This window comes from Oncorhynchus kisutch, unplaced genomic scaffold (genome assembly GCF_002021735.2).
Source record: "Oncorhynchus kisutch isolate 150728-3 unplaced genomic scaffold, Okis_V2 scaffold1246, whole genome shotgun sequence".
Lineage (NCBI taxonomy): Eukaryota > Metazoa > Chordata > Actinopteri > Salmoniformes > Salmonidae > Oncorhynchus > Oncorhynchus kisutch.
Genome location: NW_022263191.1, coordinates 38225 through 65302, shown reverse-complemented (window position 1 = coordinate 65302; position 27078 = coordinate 38225). Strand labels below are relative to the sequence as shown.

Below are 27078 nucleotides of genomic sequence, written 5' to 3'. Positions count from 1 at the left end.
TAATGAACAGTAAACATGACACTCACAAAAGTTCCAAAAGAGTAAAGTGATTTCAAATGTCATATGTCTACATCTAGTATTGTAACAATATTCAAATAGTTCAAGTACAAAAGGGAAAATAAATTCACATAAATATGGGTTGTATTTACAATGGTGTTTGTTCTTCACTGGTTGCCCTTTTCTTGCGGCAAAAGGTCACAAGTCTTGCTGCTGTGATTGCACACTGTGGTATTTTATCCAATAGATATGGGAGTTTTGAATTATTTGTGGGTCTGTGTAGTCTGAGGGAAATATGTCTTTAAAATGGACATACATTTGGCAGGAGGTTAGGAACTGCAGCTCAGTTTCCACCTCATTTTGTGGGCAGTGTGCACATAGCCTGTCTGCCTACGGCGGCCTTTGCTCAATAGCAAGGCTATGCTTTCCTTAATTTTCCTCAAAGCTTTCCGCCTTATCTCAGCTCACTGGTCACCATAGCAACACCCACCCGTTGCATGTGCTCCAGCAGGTATATTTCATCCCCAAAGCCAACACTTCCTTTAGCCGTCTTTCCTTCCAGTTCTCTGCTGCCAATGACTGCAACGAATTGCAAAAATCACTGAAGCTGGAGTCTTATATCTATCTCCCTCTCTCTAACTTAAAGCATCAGCTGTCAGAGCAGCTTACCGATCACTGTACCTGTACACAACCAATCTGTAAAGAGCTCACCCAACTACCTCATCCCCATATTATTACTTACCCTCTTGATTTTTTGCACCCCAGTATCTCTACTTGCACATCATCATCTGCACATCCATCACTCCAGTGTTAATGCTATATTGTCATTATTTTGCCTCTATGGCCTATTTATTGCCTACCTCCCTACTCTTCTACATTTGCACACACTGTATATAGATTTTCCCTACTGTTTGTTTTTGTCGCACCGCTTTGCTTTATCTTGGCCAGGTTGCAGTTGTAAATGAGAACTTGTTCTCAACTGGCCTACCTGGTTAAATAAAGGTTAAATAAATTAAAAATAGGGTCAGTCACAGTGGTCAGGTATTCTGACATTGTGTACTCTGTTTAGTGCCAAATAGCATTCTAGTTTGCTCAGTTTTTTTTGTAAATTCTTTCCAATGTGTCAAGTAATTATCTTTTTGTTTTTTCATGATTTGGTTGCTTCTAATTGTGTTGCTATCCTGGGGCTCTGTGGGGTCTGTTTGTGTTTGTGAACAGAGCCCCAGGACCAGCTTGTTTTGGGGACTTTTCTACAGGTTCATCTCTATCTCTCTCTCTCCTTTGCACCGACCTGACAGAATGGGATGGTTATTATATAGCTCAATGGTTAAACGGTCTCGTTTCTTTAGATGATAGAAGTCTGTTCTCCAAATTAGTAGAGGAGACGAAGACAATTGTGCGGAAGGACTGATGCCAATGACAGACAACGTAAACTACAAAGTATTTTTTTTACTCTGCATTATTGGGATGGACTCCTAAAAAATAATTGCACGGTTGTATTCAGCGCATGTGACAAATATAATTTGATTTGAGGAGAGGAACCAATTTTAGCTAATTAGGATGCCCCCTGGTCTTTCGCTTCGTAAAAACAAACAAAAAACGGATATACGTGTACTATATCCGGTGTGTGACGTCAACTTGTAAACATGGTCGCTCCCGGCGTTCAACAGTGTCGTTAGCTAGCTAAATACATTTGAAAACAACCGAGTTTATTATTTTCCACAATATCACGCCTCTTGAAAATGGATAAACCAACGTTCCAGTCTACGTCGGGAGGACGGCAGCACCCCGTTTCTAACACCGGAGGTCCCGATACTTTTTACCTTAGAGGGGGACCTACATATCTCGGACCGCAGCCGATACAACCACCACCAGTATGTGAAACCTCGTTTCAAAGTAACATGCCGAGTTCAAGTAACGTTGCTGGAGCGTTTTGGCCGGGTCAAACCCCTTCCCAATATCTTCCTCCACCACAACAAGCCCCAGTTAGCGACCAGAGATTCCCTCAAAGTCAAGAGTGGACTCCACCCGTGCCAGGATATGGCAGTCAACCATATGGCTTCAGACCCCCCTTTCCACAACCACCGCCTAGATTTGAAGGCTACGGACCACCTCATATGTCGTCCCCAGGATATGGTTTTGATCCGTCTATACCGCCACCGCCCCTCAATAACCCGGCACTTAGTCAGTTCCCTCCCATGTCTTCACAACCAGTTCCCTTCCACAGTCATCCAAAGCTGGAACCCAACACACATGAGGGGAGACCACCAAACTCATGGGCTCAGGGCTACAATATGGGTGATGCTCAATCGAACATGGGAACTTCAGATTTCCAAAGATCATTTGATCACAATCCAGCATACCCTAGACCCGGTCCACAACACAGTCAGTATGGAAACCCTGATGCTAGTTTTAGACCAAAGCATGCGGACAGTGGTTACACTGAACATCGTAGCAGACCTCTCCTCGCCTCCCCGTCCTTGATTCCGATGGGAACAGCTTTGCAGCGTGACCAAGATTTTAGTAGGCCTATGGCTCCACAGCCGCCAGATGAAGAGTCCATTCAGAGGATGCAAGACGAACAGTGGCTGAAACATTTCTTGAGGAACCGAGAGAGGACAACAGCCAAGACCTCCAAACCGGCGCAACCTCATTCAAGGCAAACTCACCCAAAGGTCTCCGTGGCTCACATACGAGACACCCTGTACGGTGCCATACAGCTCGTTTCAAAGCTGTCCATGGCTTGTGAAACGCTGAAGCACAACTTGGAGAATGAGAGCGTCTGGGCGGATTCTTACGCTGAGGCAGTGAGTGTGAAGACAGATCTGCAAGAGAAACTGAAGGTCCTCGGTGACTCTGAGTTTGTTGAAAGTCTTAAAAAGAAACTGAGTTCCATCAGTAAGAGAAGGGCCAGGCTACGGCGTCGACAAGTGGAACAGGACGAGGACAAACAGAGAGAGGAGGAACGAGTGGCTGAGCGTGAAGCGGCCATCGACAAGTGGAGGATGAAACGTATCCATGAAGTAGAGGAGAAGAAGAGGGTGAGAGAACTGAAAGGGAGCACTGTCAAACTGTGTCTCATCTCTGATCGATAGCTCCCCCTTTCCACCTTCAGACTGGAGCCCTCTTGCTTTATACATAAAGGTTGCATTTTTTTGTTCTAGCCCAGCACATCTGATTCAACTAAGGAACGGTTTGATGTTTAGATGACAATTTGAAGCGTGTGTGTTGGGCTAGAAATAAACTGTTCAACCGTGGGGCTCCCAAGGGACTGGAGATGAGACACACTCCTGCTCTAAGTAATGTGCGTTACACACGTCAGCAGCAGGTGGCCCAGTGTTCTTAGTTTGGTGTCAGTGAATTTCAAGACTAACTGCTTTCATTTTGATTTAACTCGCTCATTGGACAGCTGTTGATTGATACACAAATCATGGACATATCTGAATATGCATTGATGGAAACTGCTGTTTGCAGAGGTGTGTGTATATGTTTGTGTGTGTGTGTGTTTTCTGTATTGATTTGACCCAGACTATGAACACGGCTTCTGTTATGTCTTTTTTTGTGCTCCCCTCCCCCATCAGGCGCAAGAGCTGAAGCTGGCTGCTGACACGGTGCTCTGTGAAGTGAGGAAGAAGCAGGCAGATGCCAAGAGGATGCTGGACATCCTCAGATCACTGGAGAAGCTACGCAAACTCAGGAAGGAGGCAGCCTCCAGGAAAGGTAAGTAGAAGCACCATAATGGTGCAACAGTTTCTCTTCAGATCTTTTGTCTAGCCAACTGCTGTTCAACTTCACAACAACAATAGTAAAAAATCTCTGTTCTCATTGAACAAATTGATGCAGTACCTCTCTGTTTCACTCCATTTTAAAACGTTTTCTGACAACTGAACATAAACGTTTCTCTGATTGTGTCCCCTACCAGGGATCTTCCCGGAGAAAGAAGCCGACCAAGCATTTGATGGGCTGGTGGAGCGCCTGCGTGCACTGATCAGGAAGAGGACAGGGGTGTATGGGGCAGAGGAGAACGCCCTGCGGGTGATGCTGGAGAGCGAGCAGGAGGAGGAGCGCAGGAGGGACCTGGAGAAACGACAGAAGAAGGAGAGGGAGAGGCTACTGCTGAGGAAACGAGAGATGGATAGCATGCTCTTTGGAGGTAATTAGAAACCGTATAAAGGCTGGTGGTTTTTCCCAAAAGGAGAGTCGTGACCCACTTTCAGGTTGTAGCCTGTTTATTTCGGATTATGGAAATAAACACATTATTTAGTTAATTGGAACACAGCAATTCAAAAGGTATTAGGTTGGTCATCTCATGGCACACAGTTTCTGAACCACTGGTAAATAAGAGGAAAACAGACACAGCATTTAGAGATTCTGATTTTATAAGTTAATATCTGAATAACCATTTCTGTTAATGTGACTGTTCTCCCCTCATCCTCTCCTCTCCTCCAGATGAGATGCCTCCTGACCACCCCCTACAGCCCTTCAGAGAGTACTACACACAGGCAGAGCGCTCACTACCAGCCTTAATACAGATACGGTTTGTGTCACACAAGCATTTTACTAGACTTAGAGATTTACCTCCACTAAGGCCCTGTTCAAATACTTTAAGACTGCACCCTTCCTTCCTTTTCTTCTTCCTTCCTTGTTTCCTTCCTTCATTATATGTGTATGAAAAGGCTCCACCAATGCTTTTACTGTTAAAGCATATCTAACCAGTGATATTTAACCAGTCATTAAATCAAGGAACGAAGGATGCGCATGCACTTTTAAAGTACTTCAGTATCCTATGTTTTGGCTCACCTGCTGTCTTTCTCCTCTAGGAGAGAGTGGGACCTCTGTCTGGTCTCAGTGGACCACCCAGACGGCACCACGGTCCCCCAGGACTGGGTCTTACCACAATGCCCCACAGACGAGATTTGGGCCACAGCCCTGGACCGAGGGGACTGCCTCGGACCCTGACTGACGCCCATATTGGCTCTGGAAAGGACTGGTCATTCGCTAGCACTGTATTCAGCAAGTTACTGCAACAAGCCCTTCTGGAGAAGTGAAACAGAAGAGTGCAATTGGTTTTCTTTAAGGATTTCAAAATCAGTTCTTAATTTTACAAACAGCTATTTGGTAGTTATTCTCTCCAACTGATATTTGATTGAATTTGAAATTCTATTTATCAGGAATTCTGTATTTTCTGAAGTCAATAAATATATTTTATTCCTGCCTGCCTGGCGTACCAGATTATTGACCATGGTCAGTTGGTGTCACTGCTACAGTTGAACTAAACGTGTCTTACAGAGGAGGGTTCTTAGTGACGTCACACTGTCTGGCTCTTGGAGATCTCTGTTTCCCTCAGTCTACCTTCTGTTTACCACCTTTACACAGCATGGGTGTACCGAGAATCTCTTAACACCCTGGCCTGCCAAGGAAGGAAGGAAGGAATGGAAGGATTACTCTTCTCCTTGTTGGCCTTCTCATTAATCAAACCAATTGAATACCCAGTTGAATGTCTAGTACAGAAAATGTAATAGTAACATGAGAATTAAAATACACAAGAATGGAGGGAGTACCAGTACAATGTGCAGAGGTATTTGAGGTAGATGTGTTATGGCTTGGGGGTTATATCTGTTCTACAAAATATATGTATATCTGAATGCTCTGCAATGCTTCACCCTTAACAGACCCTGGGGGTGGTCCCAAATGGCAGTCTATTCCCTATGTAGTGCACTACTGTTGACCAGGGCCCATACCTATTCCCTATATAATGCACAGTATAGGGAATACCAGAATAGGGTACCATTTGGGATGTGGTGATGGTGTAATGGGAGCGGTGTTCCTTGGGTGTTTCCAGTCGACATGCGCCTGGCCAGCAGCAGGTAAGCAGCTGAAGTCAGTGAGTTATGTCAGTAGCATAGTGGTTCAGGAGGGCTAATCCTCCTGTATCCTCAGACCTCACGCCCACTGCTCTTAATCACTAACAGGTTGGGAGAGGCAGCAACAACACACGACATCAGTAACCCAGGCCTGAGAGAGGAAGAAGCACTACAGAGAAGAGAGGGACTGCTCACAGAAACAAGTACAGGTACATTAAAAAAACTGACAGATTATTTAAGTAGCACATTTTTAGTGATGATTTGGATTTGGTTGAGTATTTACTTGATGATTTTTTATTTGATTTCTCCTTTATTTAACCAGGTAGGCCAGCTGAGAACACCTTTATTTAACCAGGTAGGCCAGCTGAGAACACCTTTATTTAACCAGGTAGGCCAGCTGAGAACACCTTTATTTAACCAGGTAGGCCAGCTGAGAACACCTTTATTTAACCAGGTAGGCCAGCTGAGAACACCTTTATTTAACCAGGTAGGCTAGTTGAGAACACCTTTATTTAACCAGGTAGGCCAGCTGAGAACACCTTTATTTAACCAGGTAGGCCAGCTGAGAACACCTTTATTTAACCAGGTAGGCCAGCTGAGAACACCTTTATTTAACCAGGTAGGCCAGCTGAGAACACCTTTATTTAACCAGGTAGGCCAGCTGAGAACACCTTTATTTAACCAGGTAGGCCAGCTGAGAACAAGTTCTCATTTACAACTGCGACCTGGCCAAGATAAAGCAAAACAGTGCGACAAAAACAGAGTTACACATGGAATAAACAAACATACAGTCAGTAGCACAATATGAGGATAATGCCTCATGTCACGCCAACTGTTTTTTTCACATAAAGATGTTTTGATATGCTTGTGCTTTCGTTTGAGTAGCAAATGCTTTTCTAGAGGTGATGATAGTTCCTCTGGTGATGATAGTTCCTCTGGTGATAGGAATAGTTACCATGTGGCAGGGGGTGCTGTTGGGTGATATTAGGCTTTTTTCTTTTTTTTGTGATTGGAATGATCTTCTTTCTGGAGTTTTTACTAGCCTACTTCATATTACCCTTCATTGTTAGGATAGTATATAGTAGAAGAAACCACTAGTTATCATCTTATTTATTTTGGGCAACTGTGACTTATTGAACCCTTGTGCATCAGTCAATGTCCTGTGTATGGCACTATTGTCTTCTGGGGACATAATACCTGTCATAGCGTTATGTGTTTAGTGGTTCTTCTCATGTGTTTCTCATATTTTTTCCTCACCTTTGCATGATGGCCATAATAGGCCTACAAGTGTTAAACAATATGGAGGGTGTTTCCCCACTCTGGAATCATACAACAATATTTGCTGAATAGGTTATTCATTTAAAAAGGATAGATAGGCCTACTTAAATAAACATATTTTGAAAAACGAAACATTTCCAGTGACGCAGTTTAACTATGGAAACAGACGACTATATTGTACAATGTAGGTCTACTGTCATTGAACTTTCCATTGTCTCGCTCTTCGTGCGTTTTAAAACTAGTTAATAAGCTTAACCGGTATGCCTGTTTAGGTCTCCAGCCTCGTCATTAGTCCAGCACCATCTGAAGCTAGAAGGGCAGCCATAGAATCAAAACAAGTAGTGCTAAAATGGGTACAACCCCTCAAACCAGAGTTTGACTGTATCCTCATGGATACACTTTTAAAATGGCTGCCAGTCCACCCATTGTGGCATCATTGACTTGAATGAGGACATTCATTCTCCTCAGTATGGTTCTGTGGAGCAGACATTCCCATTCAAATGAACATCTCATGGTGGGTACACCGGTGGCCATATTGGTGTACCATTAGGAATGTTGGATCAATCAAGGCTTCTCACACCCGGGCCAATATTCATAAGCAATCTAGGATCAGGTCCTGCCTGTTCACATAGGCCTAATCTTATTCATTATGATCTTAAAGGCAAAACTGATCTTAGATCAGTACTCTATCCTGAGACGTTTTATGAATACGGGCCCAGAATTCTGCGCCACATAAAGATGCATTATTTGCAACAATGACTGTTTTCAGCTGTTTGGCCACGCCTCAAATCACACTCTTTTATATATGCCCTATATAGTGCTCAACTTTTGACCAGAAACAAGTAGGGTACTATATAAAGAATAGGATATTATTTTCCTTTCTAGTAATTCTAATTCTACAGTAGCAAACATACTGGGGTTGATGATCAGCTGTGGTGGTGGAGGGGATTAGTTGTGATGATGCTTTAGCCTCACAACACCTGTCTACGTAAGGAGGGTTTACTGGAGTGTGTGTTTGCATTCTTTCTTTCGTACGGCAGTGTGTGTGCATGCATGCGTGCATGCTTGCTTTCTGCCTTGCGTGTGTGTGTTTTCCGTCCCCTTCGACCAATAGGAGAGGAGCATCAGGTGTTGACGTCTGAGAGAGTCAGACATGGTACCTTATAATCCTTAATCCTCTTCCCCCAGACTTCCCTCTCCTAGATTGTGTAACAGAATATACCGATATAGGAAGGAAAACGTGTACGTTACTGGGAACCAAGAGGAGAATCTGTTTTGGTCTCCTATCCAATCCTGTCTAAATGTGACAGAGATACCAGGCAATTTGTTTCAGGAGAGGCAATATAGCTCACTTGTCACCTTCCCACTTGTCTCTCAGTACCAGACCTCAACACCATATGCTAGTTACTGGAACAGCTGGAGTCCAGGTTACAATGATTGACAATAGTAGACTGTTGAAAACTGATATCGCTCCTCCTCTTCCTCCAATCCTCCTCTCTCCTTCTCTTACTTCTCCTCCTCTTCCTCCTCTCTCCCTCCTCCTCTCCCTACTCCTCATCTCTCCTTCTCTTACTTCTCCTCCTCTCCCTCCTCCTCATCTCTCCTTCTCCCCCAGTGACCAGAAGAGCAGCAGGAAGATGTCTTGTTTGGATGAGGTTCCTTTTAAGACCCTTCTGGGATCTCTGGAGGGACCCAGGGAAGAGGTGGAGCTGATTGCTGCCCCAGACATCACTGTCCCAGACTATCTCACCATACTGCAGGAGACAGAGGTTGGTGTGTGTAAGAGATTGAGGGGGGCTATCATTTATTTATTTGTTGATGACACCAGAAAGCTTTGATGACATTCTACACATGGTTGGAACATCAACACAGATAGAACATAACACTCAAAATACAACACAGACAGAACCTAACACTCAAAATACAACACAGACAGAACCTAATGCTCAAAATACAACACAGACAGAACCTAACGCTCAAAATACAACACAGACAGAAACTAACGCTCAAAATACAACACAGACAGAACCTAATGCTCAAAATACAACACAGACAGAACCTAATGTTCAAAATACAACACAGACAGAAACTAACGCTCAAAATACAACACAGACAGAACCTAACGCTCAAAATACAACACAGACAGAACATAACGCTCAAAATACAACACAGACAGAACCGAACACTCAAAATACAACACAGACAGAACCGAACACTCAAAATACAACACAGATATACAACGGGTGTTTTAATCACGCTGTTTTCCAATGTTGTCATCGACTTTTACTGATTGGAAGTTAAATTCATGGGAAAATGGCTGACGTCTCCTGCTCCTGTCTTAGTGTAATTAGGACTATTATGATACTGGGTGGCCTTTGACCCAGTCCACTGCAACACCGCCAAACCTAAATCCCACAGTGACCACCAACATTGTCCATACAGTCAAATGTTTGTGTATTTAACAGAGAAGGGAAAATATGTCGCTTCGGTTTAGTTGTCAAAATCTAGGCCAAGCTTTCTCCTTAATCGTGTTAGGGTTCGAGTAAGGTTTGTTTCCAAATTCACAGTGGCCTCAACACACAGAGTGTGTACGATGTTCTCCCTACATAGCTTTGCAGTTTGAAGCTATAACATAGCTAAATACTGCGGCCAGAAAAACTCTGCTGGGAATGTTTTTGATCAACACCTTTACGGCATGGCCTTTATATAATTAATAAAACATCAACAGAAATGATGGTTTCCTGGTCCCAGTTGTTTGTGCTATAACCTACTTCTATGGTCATTGGCAAGTCAGCACAAACAGATCTGGGAACAGGCTAATTTGTGGAAGTATTTGGTTGGATTTAAATTAATTTCATAGGTATTTTCAACAACAAAAACATCTATTAACTTCTGCCTTTGCAATGCATATAGTACGTACATTAGAAGGCATTGTAGAACTTAACATCTCTCCGACTTCTCTCGAAGCCCCAATACTGCAAGTCTCTTTATTCTTCCAGCTTGTGGGAGACAGACAATGCATCCCAAATGGCACCATATTCCTTATATAGTGCACTACTTTTGATGGGAGCCCTATTGGCCCTGGTGAAGAGTATTACACTATATAGGGAACAGACAGCCACCTGCAACACATACATAATCTCCTCATTGTTAATACTACTCTGAAGCCATAGTCAGTGGTTTAGAATGTGATAAACCCAGTGTGATTATTATAGGAGCCTGATGTTGACATTTTATTTTCACCTCCTCTGTTCTGGAGAGAGTTGAGTTTGACAGCCTCATCCATCTAAAGCCAACAGAACCTAGGTTGTGTCTCAAATGGGACCCTATTTCATATGTAGTGCAGGAAATATAAAGGGAACAGGGGTGCTATTTGGAAAGAACATCTAGTCTGGGCTGAAGCAGGCACCTTTGTATAATTCTGAAAACACACACACAAGCACACACACACCTCTATTGGGATCAATTCATTCATCTTGTTAACAGAGAGAACAGCTTCAATCTGATGTGTGGTGTCGTGGTTTTGTGGTTTTTGGGCATCACATGCAAGGGTATTTCCTACAGTCTGGGAAATTGATGGGAAGGCTAACAAAGCCATAAATGTAGACAAAATGAAGGTGGAAAATTGATAGTGAAACATTTGCTGTGTTGCGTCCTTGGCCTTATTGGATCCTTCCTTCCTCGCTTCCTTCCCTTAATCACATGATATTGGATAAGTGTGATCCAAGTGAAAGACCAAATCGCTAAGGGAAAGCCGAGTGGGTGTTAGACATTGGCGGTGGGTGAGTCGATGAGTTGCGTGACACACGTTAACAATGTGAGGGAAGAAGGAAGCAGTTGCTAGAATGACTACTTACCTGATTAATTGTTTGATTGGTTCGCCATTTGATTGGTTGGTATTCGAAAATATGTTAGTGACATAACGTGATTAAATGGTTCTCTTAAAGTACACTCCATTCATCCACCCACCCATCAACCCACCCACCCACCCACCCACCCACCCACCCACCCACCCATCCACCCACCCACCCACCCACCCACCCATCAACCCATCAACCAACAACCATTTACCAACCCATCTTCACCTCTGTCAACAGTACATGTTCAGCTTGGAGAACTGGGTGCTCCAGGGACTCCAGGGAGGTTACCCCAGCCAGCCCCAACACCCCGGCCCCAGATCCCCATCCGAGGTGCTCCCCTCCAGCCCACCCTACTGGCATCTCTTCAGCAGCCCCCAGGAGAGCCGCCTGGCCAGCCGACACAGCTCTGACTTCTGGGAGCCCAACCCCCGCCAGCGCTCCCACAGCCTGAACCCGGTTGACATGCGCACCCGGGTTAAGTTCGTCATCTCCGACTCCGAGGAGGAAGAGGAGTGCTCTTCGTCAGGAGAGGGTTCCTCGGAGTCTGGTTCAGGGTACAGGTCGGATCAGCGTGTTCCTGGGGTGAGGAACCCACGGCAGACCTGCACCCCTAACGTCCTGAACCTACCTGTCTCTCAGAGTGGTCTGGTGACCTACCAGCGTAGGAAGAACCTCCGCCAGTACTCGCTGTCCGTTCTGGAGACCCCCAGAGAGTGTATCCAGGGGCCCCCTTGCCCCCCAGGAGGACCCAAGCCACCGTCCTCCTCATCCCTACCCAGACACCCATTGACCAGGGCCAACACAGAGAATGTCCCCTCCATCAGACACCACAAGCCAACACATCCGGTACGGACATGACCTCCTATTAGGAGAAATATAGTAGAGAAGTGGTATTGAAGGCCCAGAATCAAATCAAATCCAATTGTATTTGTCACATGCGCCGAATACAACAGCTTACTTACAAACCCTTAACCAACAATGCAGTTTTAAGAAAAAAATTATTAAATAAGAAAAATGTAAAAAATTAAAGAGCAGCAGTAAAATAACAATAGCGAGGCTATATACAGGGGTACTGGTACAGAGTCAATGTGGAGGCTATATACAGGGGGTACCGGTACAGAGTCAATGTGGAGGCTATATACAGGGGTACTGGTACAGAGTCAATGTGGAGGCTATATACAGGGGGTACTGGTACAGAGTCAATGTGGAGGCTATAAACAGGGGGTACTGGTACAGAGTCAATGTGCGGGGGCACCGGTTAGTCGAGGTAATATGTACATGTAGGTAGAGGTAAAGTGACTATGCATAGATCAATTTGTATTGTTAGATAGTTAAAGGGATAGTTCACCGAAATGACAAAATGATATGTTTCCTTGCCCTGAAAGCGGTCTACAATCCATACGTTGAATTGATTTACCTAGCCACTGTCACCAACGTTAGTTACCTTCTGTAGCTGTACACCATCATGAATATCAACACACGCAAAAACCACAGTCTCTTTGGATTCAAGTGTCCCTTTTACATTATTGTTGCCTAGTCATTGTCCAACTGAGAAGCTCAGAATTATCTAGCATAGTAGACTATTCTATTGATCAATCCCCTTATTTTATATTAGTAGGAATGGGTTCAGGTACACCCGGATATGCCTCTATCAATAAGTAAGAATGTTTTCCCGTTTCTTAAAAAAACATGTTCTCTAGGCTGTGTAGTTCAAGGCCCCACTTCCTAGTTCCCATGTGCTGTCTTTAAAAACTAAAGCACCAAACCAGATGTCCTCAGTGGGCAGAGTGACGGTTCTATAACTGGCTCTGCCTCGGAGCAGCATGGGCCTGGAAAAAGATGGAGGAATTTAAACCCCCACACTAAGTATCAGACGTATTCTCACGCCAACCACAGCTCAACAAGCTCATGTGGGATTTGCTCAACTTGGACTCCCGATACAGTAGATATGTTGAATGGAAATATGATAGATTGTATTTCAGATTAACTTGAAACTTTTAGATATATTTGTAAAATACATTTTTACAAAAAAACTCATTTTCATTTTTTTGTAAAGCAAATTGTATATAGTATGTTAATTGATAGAGAAAACAGATCCTCCTGAGTATATTAAGGTTCTTTTCCTATTCACATTTCTCAAATGTTTTGAGGGATGTGTGCTCTAAATATAGCTAGTGTAAAGTCTGTCCTTGGAATCGTCTCAAGTTATTATTAGTTCATCAGGATTAGCGAGTGGAATTACTCAGGGAAATCTATTTCTCAGCAAACCAGTCTTTCAAGGTTAGCCAGCCGTGTACATTTCGGTGCTGTCATGCACTATAAATGTTGCACTCATGTTGCGTGAATGTTGCCAGTTCCACGCACAGGCTGTCAGTCAGGTTGTCAATCTACAGGCACATAGAGAGGCATCAGTCAGGATGGGGTTTCAGGCTAACCCTCTCCCTTTATGGGGTTGGTTTTCTTTCTTTCACAAACTCCCCACCTCCCGTCCCCCTCGCTTTCTCTCACACTCTCTCTGCTCTTCCCCCCTGTGTGTGCAGTCCCTGAGTCCGTACTTCTGCCTGCCGGCCCTTCCCTCGGTGACCTCACGACCCATGGGTTCCCACGCCGCGTCAGTACTGGACTCCTCGGTGGAGCTGCTGTCCGCGCTGAGTCCCGAAGAGAGAGAGCTGCTGCACGCCATCACTGAAAGGGGCTATCCGCTCCGCACCGCCATCATCGCCCTGCAGAAGACCGGCCAGCAGAGCCCAGAACAGGTCTCAAAACACAGTCACAAACATTTCATAAACATGAATTTGACCAGTTTCTAGAATGAAAGTTTCTCTGACCAAGATGGCCATCCTGTAGTTGTGTCACCGGGATGCCAATGTCCTTTCTAGTGCTCTATTTAATTCTGGGGTCAGAACAACACTATGGACATTTAACATGGGCTTTTATCCACAGCAGTGTGTGTTTTTACATGACATCATTGACACACCGAGTGATATGATGATGTAGCAGCCAATTGTGTTCTAGCCTAATAAGATATTGCCATAAAATGTAGTTGTAACAGAGCTTTCTCCGATCCTTTCAGCCACATCGTCTAGTCTCTCTCTCTGTTCTTGCATAAAGATGGCGACCCCCATGTACTTGCCACAAATCCTTGCTTTGCTGAGTTCGCCGTATGGTACATTGCGTTCCATTACTCTTCTTTAATGTTCATCAGTAGAGTATACATGATCCCAATTTTCGCTTCAGGACGACGGCAATTAAAAAAGTTGATTGTGCTGATTTATTGGCACATTGAACCATGTCGTGCGCCGTAGTTAAAAAATAAATCTGTGGATCGTGCTAAAACGTCATATCTGAATTCTGCCAAGGTTTATGAACCTTCGCCATTCAATTCAATAAGATTTATCATCATGAAATATTGCCAATGCACAATAGTTCTATATCTTTGTCTTATTACCCTTTAAAAAATATTTTTTCAGTTATACTCAGTAAAAGTTATTTAAGGTGCTAATTTGATCTCTTTGGTGTCTGGAGTCTCTCTCTCCGTCGTGTCCTCTCATCGTGTCCTCTCGTCGTGTCCTCTCATCATGTCCTCTCGTCGTGTCCTCTCCGTCGTGTCCTCTCTTCGTGTCCTCTCGTCATGTCCTCTCGTCGTGTCCTCTCGTCGCATCCTCTCCGTCGTGTCCTCTCTTTGTGTCCTCTCCGTCGTGACCTCTCCATCGTGTCCTCTCGTCGTGTCCTCTCCGTCGTGTCGTCTCCATCGTGTCCTCTCCGTCGTGTCGTCTCCGTCGTGTCCTCTCCGTCGTGTCCTCTCGTCGTGTCCTCTCCGTCGTGTCGTCTCCGTCGTGTCCTCTCCGTCGTGTCCTCTCTGTCGTGTCCTCTCGTCGTGTCCTCTCCGACGTGTCCTCTCGACGTGTCCTCTCGTCGTGTCCTCTCCGTCGTGTCCTCTCGTCGTGTCCTCTCGTCGTGTCCTCTCGTCGTGTCCTCTCGTCGTGTCCTCTCCGTCGTGTCCTCTCCGTCGTGTCCTCTCGTCGTGTCCTCTCGTCGTGTCCTCTCATCGTGTCCTCTTGTCGTGGCCTCTCGTCGTGTCCTCTCCGTCGTGTCCTCTCCGTCGTGTCCTCTCGTCGTGTCCTCTCATCGTGTCCTCTCGTCGTGTCCTCTCATCGTGTCCTCTCGTCGTGTCCTCTCTGTCGTGTCCTCTCGTCGTGTCCTCTCGTCGTGTCCTCTCGTCGTGTCCTCGCATCGTGTCCTCTCGTTGTGTCCTCTCTGTCGTGTCCTCTCGTCGTGTCCTCTCGTCGTGTCCTCTCGTCGTGTCCTCTCGTCGTGTCCTCTCGTCGTGTCCTCTCGTCGTGTCCTCTCATCGTGTCCTCTCGTCGTGTCCTCTCATCGTGTCCTCTCGTCGTGTCCTCTCATCGTGTCCTCTCGTCGTGTCCTCTCCGTCGTGTCCTCTCATCGTGTCCTCTCATCGTGTCCTCTCGTCGTGTCCTCTCATCGTGTCCTCTCGTCATGTCCTCTCGTCGTGTCCTCTCGTCGTGTCCTCTCGTCGTGTCCTCTCGTCGTGTCCTCTCGTCGTGTCCTCTCATCGTGTCCTCTCTCAGGCTGTTTTTCTTTTACATTACTAAAATATGTGTATTAAGATTTATCTCTCTTCAACATCCGGTTTATAACTTTTATGTTTACACTATCCTTACACTTGCCTTGGATGTGGTGTGGCCAAAGCCACATTCCTGCTTCAAGTTTTTGTGCAGCTATTAGCGTACCATAAATACCATAGTATATAGACAAACAAAATAAGTATAGCAATTCAAACTATACAGGCGCTTCTCATCTAAACCATATTGCACGTAATGTTGCACACTTGATTAATCCAACGATTCACAAATGATTGGACATTTTAAAAGCCTTTCATTTTTATTTGGCTTACAGAATAAAAAGGTCATTAAGGTCATTTTTGCTGGGACATGTGGCATCAGAGCCATTGTATTTCCACCATACATTCTATGCTTTACACATAACATGTAAAGAGGGGTATGTGTAGTAGATGTTTCCCACATTAACATCGGACTTGGCTTGGGAAAGAGATTTGAATCTAGACCCGTCTCTAATACACAACAGCAGTATGTGTCCTGGAATAATATTAATAATATTAATAATATGTGGCTTGGTGTAATATTTTGAATGGTGTATACACTGTAACTGCCTTAATGTTGCTGGACCCCAGGAAAAGTAGCTGTTGCCTTGGAAGGAACTAATGGATCCTTAATAAATACAAATACCTACAACCAAAAGCCCCACGCTTGTGTAATTTTCTACAGTGCCACATTCCAGAGCATTGAGTCCACGTAGCCGGACATGATGCCAGCACTCTCAACTTTACCCCATCTGACAGTGTACATCTACCTCAGTTGGCTTTAGTGTTTAACGACAGAGCAGAACATATGGTTTTAGCTCCCCGCAGCCCGGCTCGTATTTGATGTCATTTGCCCATGAAGAGGGAGAGGAGGAGGGTAAAAAAACACCATTGTAAAAATTGAGTTTCCACAACTTGCTCAGTATTATGTGTGTTCTCAGCAGAGTCATATATAGTTTCAGGGGCTGCCTCTGGCTCCTCTCTCTCTCTCTCTCTCTCTCTCTCTCAGGGGCTGCCTCTGGCTCCTCCCCTCTCTCTCTCTCTCTCTCTCTCTCTCTCTCTCTCTCTCTCTCTCTCAGGGGCTGCCTCTGGCTCCTCCCTCTCTCTCTCTCTCTCTCTCTCTCTCTCTCTCTCTCTCTCTCTCCTCTCTCTCTCTCAGGGGCTGCCTCTGGCTCCTCCCTCTCTCTCTCTCTCTCTCTCTCTCTCTCTCTCTCTCTCTCTCTCTCTCAGGGGCTGCCTCTGGCTCCTCTCTCTCTCTCTCTCTCTCTCTCTCTCAGGGGCTGCCTCTGGCTCCTCTCTCTCAGGAGCTGCCTCTGGCTCCTCTCTCTCAGGGGCTGGCCTCTGGCTCCTCTCTCCCTCTCTCTCTCTCTCTCTCTCTCTCAGAGGCTTCCTCTGGCTCCTCTCTCTCTCTCTCTCTCTCTCTCTCTCAAGGGCTGCCTCTGGCTCCTCTCTCTCTCTCTCTCTCTCTCTCAGGGGCTGCCTCTGGCTCCTCTCTCTCAGGGGCTGCCTCTGGCTCCTCTCTCCCTCTCTCTCTCTCTCCCTCTCCCTCTCCCTCTCTCTCTCTCTCTCTCTCTCTCTCTCTCTCTCTCTCTCTTTCTCTCTCTCAGGTGCTGCCACTGGCTCCTCTCTCTCTCTCTCCCAGGGGCTGCCTCTGGCTCCTCCCTCTCTCTCTCTCTTTCTCTCTCAGGGGCTGCCTCTGGCTCCTCTCTCTCTCTCTCTCTCTCTCTCTCAGGGGCTGCCTCTGGCTCCTCCCTCTCTCTCTCTCTCTCTCTCTCTCTCTCTCTTTCTCTCTCTCTCTCAGGGGCTGCCTCTGGCTCCTCTCTCTCTCTCTCTCTCTCTCTCTTTCTCTCTCTCAGGTGCTGCCACTGGCTTCTCTCTCTCTCTCTCAGGGGCTGCCTCTGGCTCCTCTCTCTCTCTCCCTCTCCCCCCTCCTCTCTCTCTCTCTCTCTCTCTCTCTCTCTCTCTCTCAGGGGCTGCCTCTGGCTTCTCTCTCTCTCAGGGGCTGCCTCTGGCCCCTCTCTCTCTCAGGGGCTGCCTCTGGCTCCTCTCTCTCTCTCTCAGGGGCTGCCTCTGGCTCCTCTCTCTCTCTCTCTCTCTCTCTCTCTCTCTCTCTCTCTCAGGGGCTGCCTCTCTCTCTCTCTCTCAGGGTCTGCCTCTGACTCCTCTCTCTCTCTCAGGGGCTGCCTCTGGCTCCTCTCTCTCTCAGGGGCTGCCTCTGGCTCCTCTCTCTCCGTCTCTCTCTCTCAGGGGCTGCCTCTCTCTCTCTCTCTCTCTCAGGGTCTGCCTCTGACTCCTCTCTCTCTCTCAGGGCTGCCTCTGGCTCCTCTCTCTCTCAGGGGCTGCCTCTGGCTCCTCTCTCTCTCTCTCTCTCTCTCTCTCTCTCTCTCTCTCTCTCTCTCTCTCAGGGGCTGCCTTTGGTCAAGGCCTTATCAGTGTCCTTGACCATGAATCAAGTGACACATTAAAGTTAGCTAGGCTAAATGGTTTAGAAAGTTTCCTAGCCTGCAGTGTGGAGGTTGCAGCCAGGGTTCAGCTCTTTTCTTATGTCCCCCCGCCCCTCTCTCTCTTTCTCTCTCTCTCTCTACACTGCCCACCCCTTTTGCTCCTATCTATTTCTCTCTCCATCCTTCCCCAACCCTCTCTCTTCCCTTTTCTGTTTCTCTCCTTCTCCTTCCATCTCTCTTTCCTCCCATTTCTCCCTCTCTTTACCTTCCTCCTTCTGTCTCTATCTCTCTTCCTCCATCTCCTTCCCTCTCTCCCAGTGAAGAGAGAAGGCAGCTGGAGAGTTACATTAACAGGGATCAACTCTTTAATCAATGACCTATTTAATCAGTGTAATCCCCTGCCCCCTCTCTCCCTCCCAGCTCAACATGTTAAAGCAGGGCCATGGGTCACGCTGCTCTCACACATATTACCTTTCACTCCGCTGATCTCAGATGAGTTCTTCTCCTTTTCAGAGTGATGTCATTAGCACAAGATTGGCCTATCAGATTATTGTTATATATAATGTGTCAATGGAACCACCTAGTGTGTGTGTGCGTGCGTGCGTGCGTGAGACCAAGTTGTCACTGCAGAAATATGATCTGATTTTATAATAATCTGTTATACACTGCTGTGTTAGGCGTAATTGGACTCTTGCCATAATAACACACATATTGATATAGAACACCACAGAGCACAGTGGCAGATTCACGATAACCACATCAGTTAATACTCAGTTACACTGAAACATTTACCCTTTTCACACTACCAATCTGTACTGCACTGACATGGTTACACATCCACCATAGTTACTGAAGCCGTGCTGGAAAGGACACTATGAAAAGTGGAGCGGTATTCTTCAATGACCTCGTCCACCATATCTGTGGCTGCTTTGTGTCTAATGCTTGTCTCTTGAATATATTTTTCTTTCAGACTGCTGTTGAGTGCAGAGACAGACAGTTACCCAGGCAACTGTTTACCTGCTAACTGACAGTAATGCTATTAGTCGTAGTAATCTGTGGTGTTGTGCTTGTTGTGTGCAGATCCTGCGCTATCTGGTGGCCTGTGACAGACTGTGTGAGCGGGGCTACGACGAGGCTCAGGTGGAGGAGGCTCTGGAGATGTTCCAGAACTGTGAGACTAAGGTAAACATCATAGATTATTCATTTATTTATCCTGGTATTCTCTGTTTACCTCACAGCTTTCCTCTAATGAACAACAAATCAATTTGAATTGAATTGTACTGCTGGATTTAAAGGAATAGATCACCCAAAATACAAAATGACATATTGGCTTCTTTACCAACATGGAGTGTTGTCTTACCTTGTCCATAAACTGCTAAAAGGGTAAGAAAATCAACATGTCATTTGGGTGAACTATCCCTTTAACTGTAAATGCTGCTCTATCATCTGATGGTTTCTCCCCTCTCTCTCCCCTCAGGCTGAGGAGTTTCTTCACCTGCTGGCTCAGTTCAATGAGATGGGCTTCCAGCAGAACGCTATCAAAGAGGTTCTGTTAGTCCACGAGAACCACCGCGAGAGGGCCCTGGAAGAGCTGATGATGCGTGTGGCATGACAGGGTCAATGTCTGCTCCCATGAAAAATACATTGTAGGAGACATACATGCACCAACACAAACACAGTTCCTGTTTACTACAAACAATTATGTTAGCTAATGTATCATATTAAAGGGATAGTTCACTCAAACTATATTTTACTATTTGGTTCATTAGTCCACTGTTAATACAATCCACAAAAATTGTGTATGTCACCAGTCAAGTCTTCAAGATTGAGCACTTTCAGTCCAGAGCAAAAACGATGATGATGATGAGTTTTCAGTGAACTATCCCTTTTAATGATATGTGATTTTCAAATTGCAATTTGCATGTTGAAACAATGTTGATTGACTGGAACACACTAAAACTATACATTCTAGCAAATCAGGAAATGAACAGTGGCCTTCTAGGAAAAGTAAAACTTAAACAATACAATTTACAGACAATCGATATATTACATAGTTTTATTACATTTCAGGTTTTGACAATGTTTGATGTGATTTGCCCATTGTCAATTTTCTTTGTCAATTTCAAGTATCACAGCATTTGTCATGTAGTATTTTTAACTTAAGTTTGATCTGCAATACAATTAAATAAAATCCAGTAGACTATGGTTGCATGCCAAATGGCACCGTACTCCCTTTGTAGTGCACTACTCTTCACCAGGGGCCCATAGGCTCTGTTTAAACGTAGTGCACTATATGGGGAATAGGGTGCCATTTGGGATGCAAACTGTGTTACTGGTAAGTCATTATCTGTATGTGTAGGGTGTGTGTACGGGGTAAAAGATCTAAACCTGAAAGAAGCTTGTAAAACTTTTTCTGTATGGCAGGTTGACTGAAACGACCCACTTGAAGTTGTACATACTGTAACTTGCACTTTAACATGTATTGAATGTTTTTTGTATTCATTTGTTTTTGCCTGTGATACAAAAGTATTGTGTACAGATCAAAGACGTATGAGAATTGAGATTTCTGTTTTCAGTTACAAAAAAAACATTTCTGATGAATCAAAATTCAATATACTTGTAATATCATACTCATGTCTCATGGTTCCCACATCATATTAGGTCTTGATATGTGTGGGATACACTTCCACATTTTTGCCATGCTTTCCCCGCTGACGACGGACAGATGGACGGGGTCACCACAGGACAGGTTTGTTATTTGACTATCAAAGCCACGGCAGAACTTAGATGGGAGCAGCCAAGCAAAGGGAAGAGTCGGCATCTATTAAAGATGTGTATCTTCTGCTGATGGACCGGGAGAGCTTTAGAGGTCCTCTATGTTTGGTCAAGAGAGCATTTCTTTTATCACTTTGCTATTAATGAACTTCACTCATAGACTGTTAACAGACTGTAGACCAGTGGTGGCTGGTGGCACTTTAAATGGGGAGGACAGTCTGATAGTAATGGCTGGAACTGAATATATGGAATGGTCTTAAACACATCAAACACTTGGTTTCCACTTGTTTGATTCCATTCATTATTATGAGCCGTCCTCCCTCACCAGTCTCCACTGCTGTAGGCTAAAGAATGAGGGAAAGAACCATTCTTATATTATCAAGGGAGATTTTCGCCTGTTAACTGTAGGGGAAATGAATGGTAATATAATTTGATAAGTGGAAAAATCTGCACATCATTAGCAACATTCCTCACCCATTAACACATTATTTGAACAGTGTTTGATTTGATCATTTAAAAGACAATGATTTCATATATCTTCTGCCAAAGACAATCTATTCATTTGAATTCCCCAATCATCCTGTATTTACACAGGTGATCCCATGTAGAATAGAAATCTCTCCTTCAAGGGAGACCTGTCCCGAGACGGCAGCATGCACTCGTTACAGAAATGTTTTATTGTACAGTGTGAACACTGCCAGCCTTATCTTACCCTGTTCTCTAGCAACGAATGCCTTGGGGACCTGAGCCTGGGTTATAAATGGTTTGTTTGTTGTAAAAACAGGAAAGGATTTCAGTCTTTATGTACATTACTGAACATGTGTTTGGCTTTCATGGAAAGAGCTCTCTGATAAAGGCTGTGTCAACTCAATGTAATGAATCACTTGAGTATAGTACACTTTATAGTACACTACATTTGGATACAGAGTCAAATTACCCAGAAGGCTACTTGAGGCAACACATTTCTCAAGAACTATAGAAGACAATATTACTATAGAGTTTCTTAAATGCTATTTAATTATTCTTGGAAGATATGCTGCACTCATGACATGTGGAAACTAGGAAACTAATATTTCCCACTTGGAAAGTATCCAAATCAACCAATATGTTAATTAATTTTTACTCAGAGGTTCCGAGTTTCCAACTTGTCATGAATGAAGCAAACTTTAATGTTTACAAATTACTGTTGTCTCTGACATTTACATCTTTAGCTCGTTTGTTGATTTGTAGAGAGACGCCGCAAGATTACATTCAGAACGGCACAACGTTGTGTAATATTCAGATAGAAATATGCTATGAAGAACAAACATGCCTCTCTGACATGTAAAAAAAGGAATCGTCAGCTATATTCATGACATTTCTTTCTGCAACGTTCCATGTTTGCCTACTAAAAGTGGCCCAAGTAACATACTAAACCTATTCACAAGAAGTCAGTCAAAGCATTCCAGTTCATTGTCCTGTTGTTGGTTTGTCAGGAGATATTAAAAGACTAAACTTATTCACAGGAAGTCAGTCAAAGCATTGTAGCAGAGAGTCTCTGCGTCTGTGGTCGATCCGATTCCCAAACTCCAGCCCGTCCGTCAACACCTCAGTGTTTCCCACAGTCTTGGCCTTGGGCAGTCTCATGAGAAATGTGTACATGGAGCCGATTCGCCCGAAGCCCTTGGTCTCTCTCTTGGTTTTCCATCTGTACTCCTCCACGGCGAACTCCGTGGTCCTCATGCGGTTGAGGGTGAACACTGAGTCCCCTCTTACTACCGATGTAAACAGGGCTCCTTTACTGTTTGCGTATTGCCCCGGCAAGGCTGTCCACTGACCCGTAGTCAGGTTGTAGCAGTCCATCACGCACATCAGGAAGTCTTCGCAGGGCCCGTTGCGCATGACATACAAATTGTCCCTGTGGCCCACCATGCAGTGGCCATAGCTCTGGTCACGGACTAGCGTGGTGACCAGGACCCATTGGTCCCTCTCAGGGACGTACTCGTGGATCTCCGTAACGCCCTTGGGTTTCCAGAGGCAGATGAAGATGCGGCTCATGGCTTTGGTGGAGGCCACGTTGGCGGCTCTGCAGGGGAGATTAGCGGCGAAGCGCCAGGTGGCTGTGGAGACACTGTACTTCTCCACCAACGCCATGGACTTCCGGTCGAACTCCCCACCGATGGCGTAGAGGCAGCCTTCGTGGCCCACTAACGTAAAGTTGTAGCGTGGCTGCTGGGGACTCGAAATAGTGGACCAGGAGTCACTCTCTGGGTCGTAGCAGAAGCCAGAGTCCACAACTTTCTTGCTGAGGTCGTGGACGCCTCCTATAATGTACAGCTTGTTGTCTAGCATGGTCACACCTGCCATAGTGGTGCTTGTGTTTAGGGGTAGGTGACTCAGCACCTTCCATTCTCTATCTTCGTCATCCAGGTAGCAGACCGTCCTCTGACAGTCCTGGAGCTGCTCGACGGCAGGAGAGTGGCTGCAGACTGTGACGTACCGACTGGGGATGAGAGACTCAACGTACTCCACTAGGTCTTCTGGTAAGGTGCTCACAACATCTTCCTTCAGGTCCGAGTACATGTCTTTAATGAATAAAGCAGCTTGATGGGACAGATCCCATAAACCGTAGGTCGCAGCCGTGTGGTACATCAACAAGCAGTTCTCTGAGTTGATGATATTGGTCAGGTGCTTTGTCACAGACTCCACCTGTAGAAAGGTGGCACACTCTATGGCTTCCACAATCTCGTCACCACCCAGGATGGGGCGATCCCCGTCCAGGACCCGGAGTGCCAACACAAATCCCCGGGCGCTCAGCCCTTTCAGATGGACCTCATCCTGTTGGCATTCCCGCATTCCCGACTGGAAGAGGGCTCGGAAATACTCACAGTGCTGCTCGAGTAGGGCTTTGTTCACCACAAAAACGTTCCCGTCAACTCTCACTTTCAGGCTGTCCATCCCTGAGTCCAAAGGCTTGCCGAGGGCAGGCTTGTCACTGTCGGTCCCTGAACCAGGGCAGCTGCTTGGCTCCATCGCCTCAACTGAAGTGTTCAAACAGCACATTTGCATTTGTCAGGAGTGACGAAGTGCTGAGTCAGATCAAAATATCTCATGTCCTAGCATGACATTTTGTCCATGATGATATTTCCTTGAGGTACATTAGCAGCTAGACCGAATCCCCCCCTTTCCTCTCCTCTGTGCAGAGCAGATGCACTTGACAGGGTAACCACTGTTTGTATTGCTCTTCACAGCTACGAGAATAGCAGAGGCTATAGATAGCTGTTAGGCAACGTGTGGCACAGTTATCATACATTATGGTGACATGCAGCCGGAGGAGAATCTAGTGTTGACCTGCTGGAAAGGGGAGATGGGTCGGGTGGGAGCGGGTGGGCCAATGGATGGGCACAGCAGTACAGTTATGCTGATGATTTATTGGTCTTTGTCTGTGAGGCTGACAGTTTGTGCCAGCGGGAAATGTCAGAACTCTTGGCCTTGGAGCGGTTGGGCAAAGGTGAGAGACAACAATAGATTGTTCCCCGAGGTCACATTTGTCATACGAGACTATTATTCCAAACAGTTAAATTCTTAGTAACCTTGTCTGTTAGGGATCTGTTACACATGACAACAGCATGCTACCAGTCCTTGTTCCAATACAGTCGTGGCACCTGTGCAAATACTTACATGCACATAGACGGATTCACCTACTGTAGTATAAATCGCTCACCCCCTATAAAAATCGTGTAAATGTTTACACACAAGGCTACATAATTACTCCTCTCTCTGTCCTCCATGCAAACCCCGATACAAACAGGGGCGCTCTTCCAAAAGAGGCCAGACACCACCTTTGCCACCAATGTAGAGAATGAGGAGGGAGTGGAGTTCTCATTCATTAAAGGGTAAAGGAGGAAACCAAGTCCAGTATGTCAAACGGTACCTTTTCTTTGTTCTTTCTGTTCAAATATGTCAGATTTGAGACTATTACACGAGCAATTACTTTAACATGTGCAAAGTATTAACTGTGAAGTTATGTGATTATCTGTGAAGGAAACTATGCTGCATGAAGACAACAGAATCATTCCCTCACTGGATGCAATCCAACCATCTCAACTGACATAACAATTTATTGATGTCCTTGTTTCTTGTCAATGAAGTTAGTTGGAGATGAGAAAGGTCTACCTTTCCAAATCATATTTGACTGCATGTAGAATAACTATGAGACCTCACCTCAGTTCCCTTAAATGGAGTTTGTCAGTAAATCATGTGCGTAAGCAGCAACATTCTTCAGCCAATGTTAACCGATTCGTCTACTTGACGCAAGGTCCTACCAGCTGTGCACGCACGGAGCAGCTCGAGCTTCTTTCACCATCGAGTATGAGCATCCTCATCATCGGACAGGATTTAAGAGCGCGTTCTAAAACTCGTTGGAATGTTGTTATTGCATTTGGATTCATATGATTTTAAATGTAATACAGATTTTTTTTAAACCACATCAAACCAACTAGCCGATTCACTTCTACCCCAGTCTTTAACTCTGAGAAAACCTTTTAAGGTAAGGTAAGGTTATATTGAAACGTTATGGAAACGTTCAACGTGGGCGTTATTTGTGTTTCCTGCATAGTAGCCTATCATCCTTATGCATTAATATTAGTGTTTATGATACCGTTATAAACATTTTATATTATTTGGTTATGTTATGTTATTTTTATTGTTAATAATATTCTGAATAATGCATGTAGGCACTGAATAAAGATCCTGTTACTTGGATCTGTTTTGAAAACTTGTGTTCCTGGGTTTTAGTCTAAAGATGTCACTGATGTTTGGGAAAGCAAGGAGTTGTAACTTCTCTGCTATCCCTGAGGGGGGACAACCTGAGGTCAATGTGGTCATCCTTGGAGTGAAGGGCTCAGGAAAATCAGGTGGCCCACCCATCTTTTCCCCTTTCTCCTTCATATGCTATTGGATTGTTTTAGTGTTTATTGTTCAAACATTAGTGATGTTTAGGTTGGTTTCATATTGTGTTCTGCCACTTAATATACACTGAGTAAACCAAACATTAGTGATGTTTAGGTTGGTTTCATATTGTGTTCTGCCACTTAATATACACTGAGTAAACCAAACATTAGTGATGTTTAGGTTGGTTTCATATTGTGTTCTGCCACTTAAAATACACTGAGTAAACCAAACATTAGTGATGTTTAGGTTGGTTTCATATTGTGTTCTGCCACTTAATATACACTGAGTAAACCAAACATTAGTGATGTTTAGGTTGGTTTCATATTGTGTTCTGCCACTTAATATACACTGAGTAAACCAAACATTAGTGATGTTTAGGTTGGTTTCATATTGTGTTCTGCCACTTAATATACACTGAGTAAACCAAACATTAGTGATGTTTAGGTTGGTTTCATATTGTGTTCTGCCACCTAATATACACTGAGTAAACCAAACATTAGTGATGTTTAGGTTGGTTTTATATTGTGTTCTGCCACTTAATATACACTGAGTAAACCAAACATTAGGAACTTGATTTGTCATCCCTAGTATTTGTAGTGGAGTAGATCCCAGTTTTGTTGACATTTTATTACAGTTTTGATAGTTTGTTATTCATGAAAAGCAATCTAGTCCTATCTGATATTTCATGGGAGTGTTTATATAAAAACAGGGTTCCCATGCCCCATTTGGGACACTAGATTGTACAGTGTGACAGACTGACAACAAAGAGCTGAATCTAAACAGGAAGTGAATGATTCCCTTCTCTCTTTTCAGCGTTGACTGTCAAATTTCTCACCAAGCGCTTCATCAGTGAATATGACCCCAATCTAGGTAAGCTTCCATTTGTTACCTTCAGAAATAAAATGCAATTGTCAAGAAATGTCTTTGTTAAATAAATAATTTTGGCTCTGTCCTAACATCCCCTCTAGTACCATTTAGAATCACACTGTGCATTGGGAATGCCTTTTATGGTTGGCTAGTATGGACAATAAAACACCTCTGTAATAGTTTGTGTACACTAACTATACAAGAATCGGCAGATGCACTTTCAGAGAAATGTACAATAAACTTGTTCATATTGACACATGAATGACTGTATTGTGATGTTGGGTCCATGTTGTGACCTCCATGTTGTGTTCACTGCCATCTAGAGGATACTTACTCTTCTGAGGACATGGTGGACCAACAGCCTGTCGTTGTGAAAGTTATGGACACAGCTGACCAGGTGGGAAGAGTCTTTTTTGAAAGACTATACTACTGCCGTTGTG

At 44.8% G+C, this 27078-nt stretch overlaps 4 protein-coding genes across 6 annotated transcripts in view; 3 read left to right on the top strand and 1 right to left on the bottom strand.

Moving 5' to 3' along the window:
• The first annotated feature begins 1320 nt into the window (after window positions 1–1320).
• Window positions 1321–5215, top strand: LOC116352707 (programmed cell death protein 7-like). 2 transcript variants are annotated; one of them, XM_031818076.1, is made up of 5 exons: window positions 1321–3038; window positions 3579–3717; window positions 3920–4150; window positions 4447–4534; window positions 4818–5215. In XM_031818076.1, the coding sequence occupies exons 1-5, from the start codon at window positions 1740–1742 to the stop codon at window positions 4954–4956; spliced, it is 1896 nt and encodes a 631-aa protein (XP_031673936.1). In that variant the 5' UTR covers window positions 1321–1739; the 3' UTR covers window positions 4957–5215. The 2 variants fall into 2 exon arrangements, with proteins under 2 accessions (XP_031673936.1, XP_031673937.1); XM_031818077.1 differs by having other exon boundaries at window positions 1611–1871.
• Window positions 5216–5976: 761 nt separating this feature from the next.
• LOC116365461 (ubiquitin-associated protein 1-like) lies at window positions 5977–20047 on the top strand. Of its 2 annotated transcripts, XM_031818066.1 has the most exons (6): window positions 5977–6070; window positions 8755–8908; window positions 11237–11845; window positions 13540–13755; window positions 19145–19246; window positions 19542–20047. In XM_031818066.1, exons 2-6 carry the CDS (start codon window positions 8777–8779, stop codon window positions 19674–19676), a joined length of 1194 nt encoding a protein of 397 aa, XP_031673926.1. In that variant the 5' UTR covers window positions 5977–6070; window positions 8755–8776; the 3' UTR covers window positions 19677–20047. The 2 variants fall into 2 exon arrangements, with proteins under 2 accessions (XP_031673926.1, XP_031673925.1); XM_031818065.1 differs by lacking the exon at window positions 5977–6070 and having other exon boundaries at window positions 8479–8908.
• Window positions 20048–20104: 57 nt separating this feature from the next.
• LOC116365460 (kelch repeat and BTB domain-containing protein 13-like) lies at window positions 20105–24712 on the bottom strand. Its single transcript, XM_031818064.1, has one exon. It carries the CDS (start codon window positions 23885–23887, stop codon window positions 22349–22351), a length of 1539 nt encoding a protein of 512 aa, XP_031673924.1. The 5' UTR covers window positions 23888–24712; the 3' UTR covers window positions 20105–22348.
• Window positions 24713–25134: 422 nt separating this feature from the next.
• The window catches only part of LOC116365462 (ras-like protein family member 12), a 5507-nt gene continuing 3563 nt past the window's right edge, over window positions 25135–27078 (top strand). The window contains exons 1-4 of the mRNA XM_031818075.1: window positions 25135–25367; window positions 25616–25734; window positions 26585–26641; window positions 26962–27035. Of these exons, the coding sequence (XP_031673935.1) occupies window positions 25623–25734; window positions 26585–26641; window positions 26962–27035 (243 nt within the window). The 5' untranslated portion in view covers window positions 25135–25367; window positions 25616–25622. The remainder of the gene's footprint in view (window positions 25368–25615; window positions 25735–26584; window positions 26642–26961; window positions 27036–27078) is intronic.

Bases quoted from the DNA above. Each gene is read 5' to 3' on its own strand.
- LOC116352707 (XM_031818076.1), top strand. From the start codon at position 1,740: ATGGATAAACCAACGTTCCAGTCTACGTCGGGAGGACGGCAGCACCCC. The intron at 3,039-3,578 runs GTGAGAGAACTG...CTCCCCCATCAG, and splicing joins AAGTAGAGGAGAAGAAGAGG to GCGCAAGAGCTGAAGCTGGC. The intron at 4,535-4,817 runs GTTTGTGTCACA...TTTCTCCTCTAG, and splicing joins CCAGCCTTAATACAGATACG to GAGAGAGTGGGACCTCTGTC.
- LOC116365461 (XM_031818065.1), top strand. From the start codon at position 8,537: ATGCTAGTTACTGGAACAGCTGGAGTCCAGGTTACAATGATTGACAAT. The intron at 8,909-11,236 runs GTTGGTGTGTGT...CTCTGTCAACAG, and splicing joins CCATACTGCAGGAGACAGAG to TACATGTTCAGCTTGGAGAA. The intron at 13,756-19,144 runs GTCTCAAAACAC...TGTTGTGTGCAG, and splicing joins GCCAGCAGAGCCCAGAACAG to ATCCTGCGCTATCTGGTGGC.
- LOC116365460 (XM_031818064.1), bottom strand. From the start codon at position 23,887: ATGCAAATGTGCTGTTTGAACACTTCAGTTGAGGCGATGGAGCCAAGC.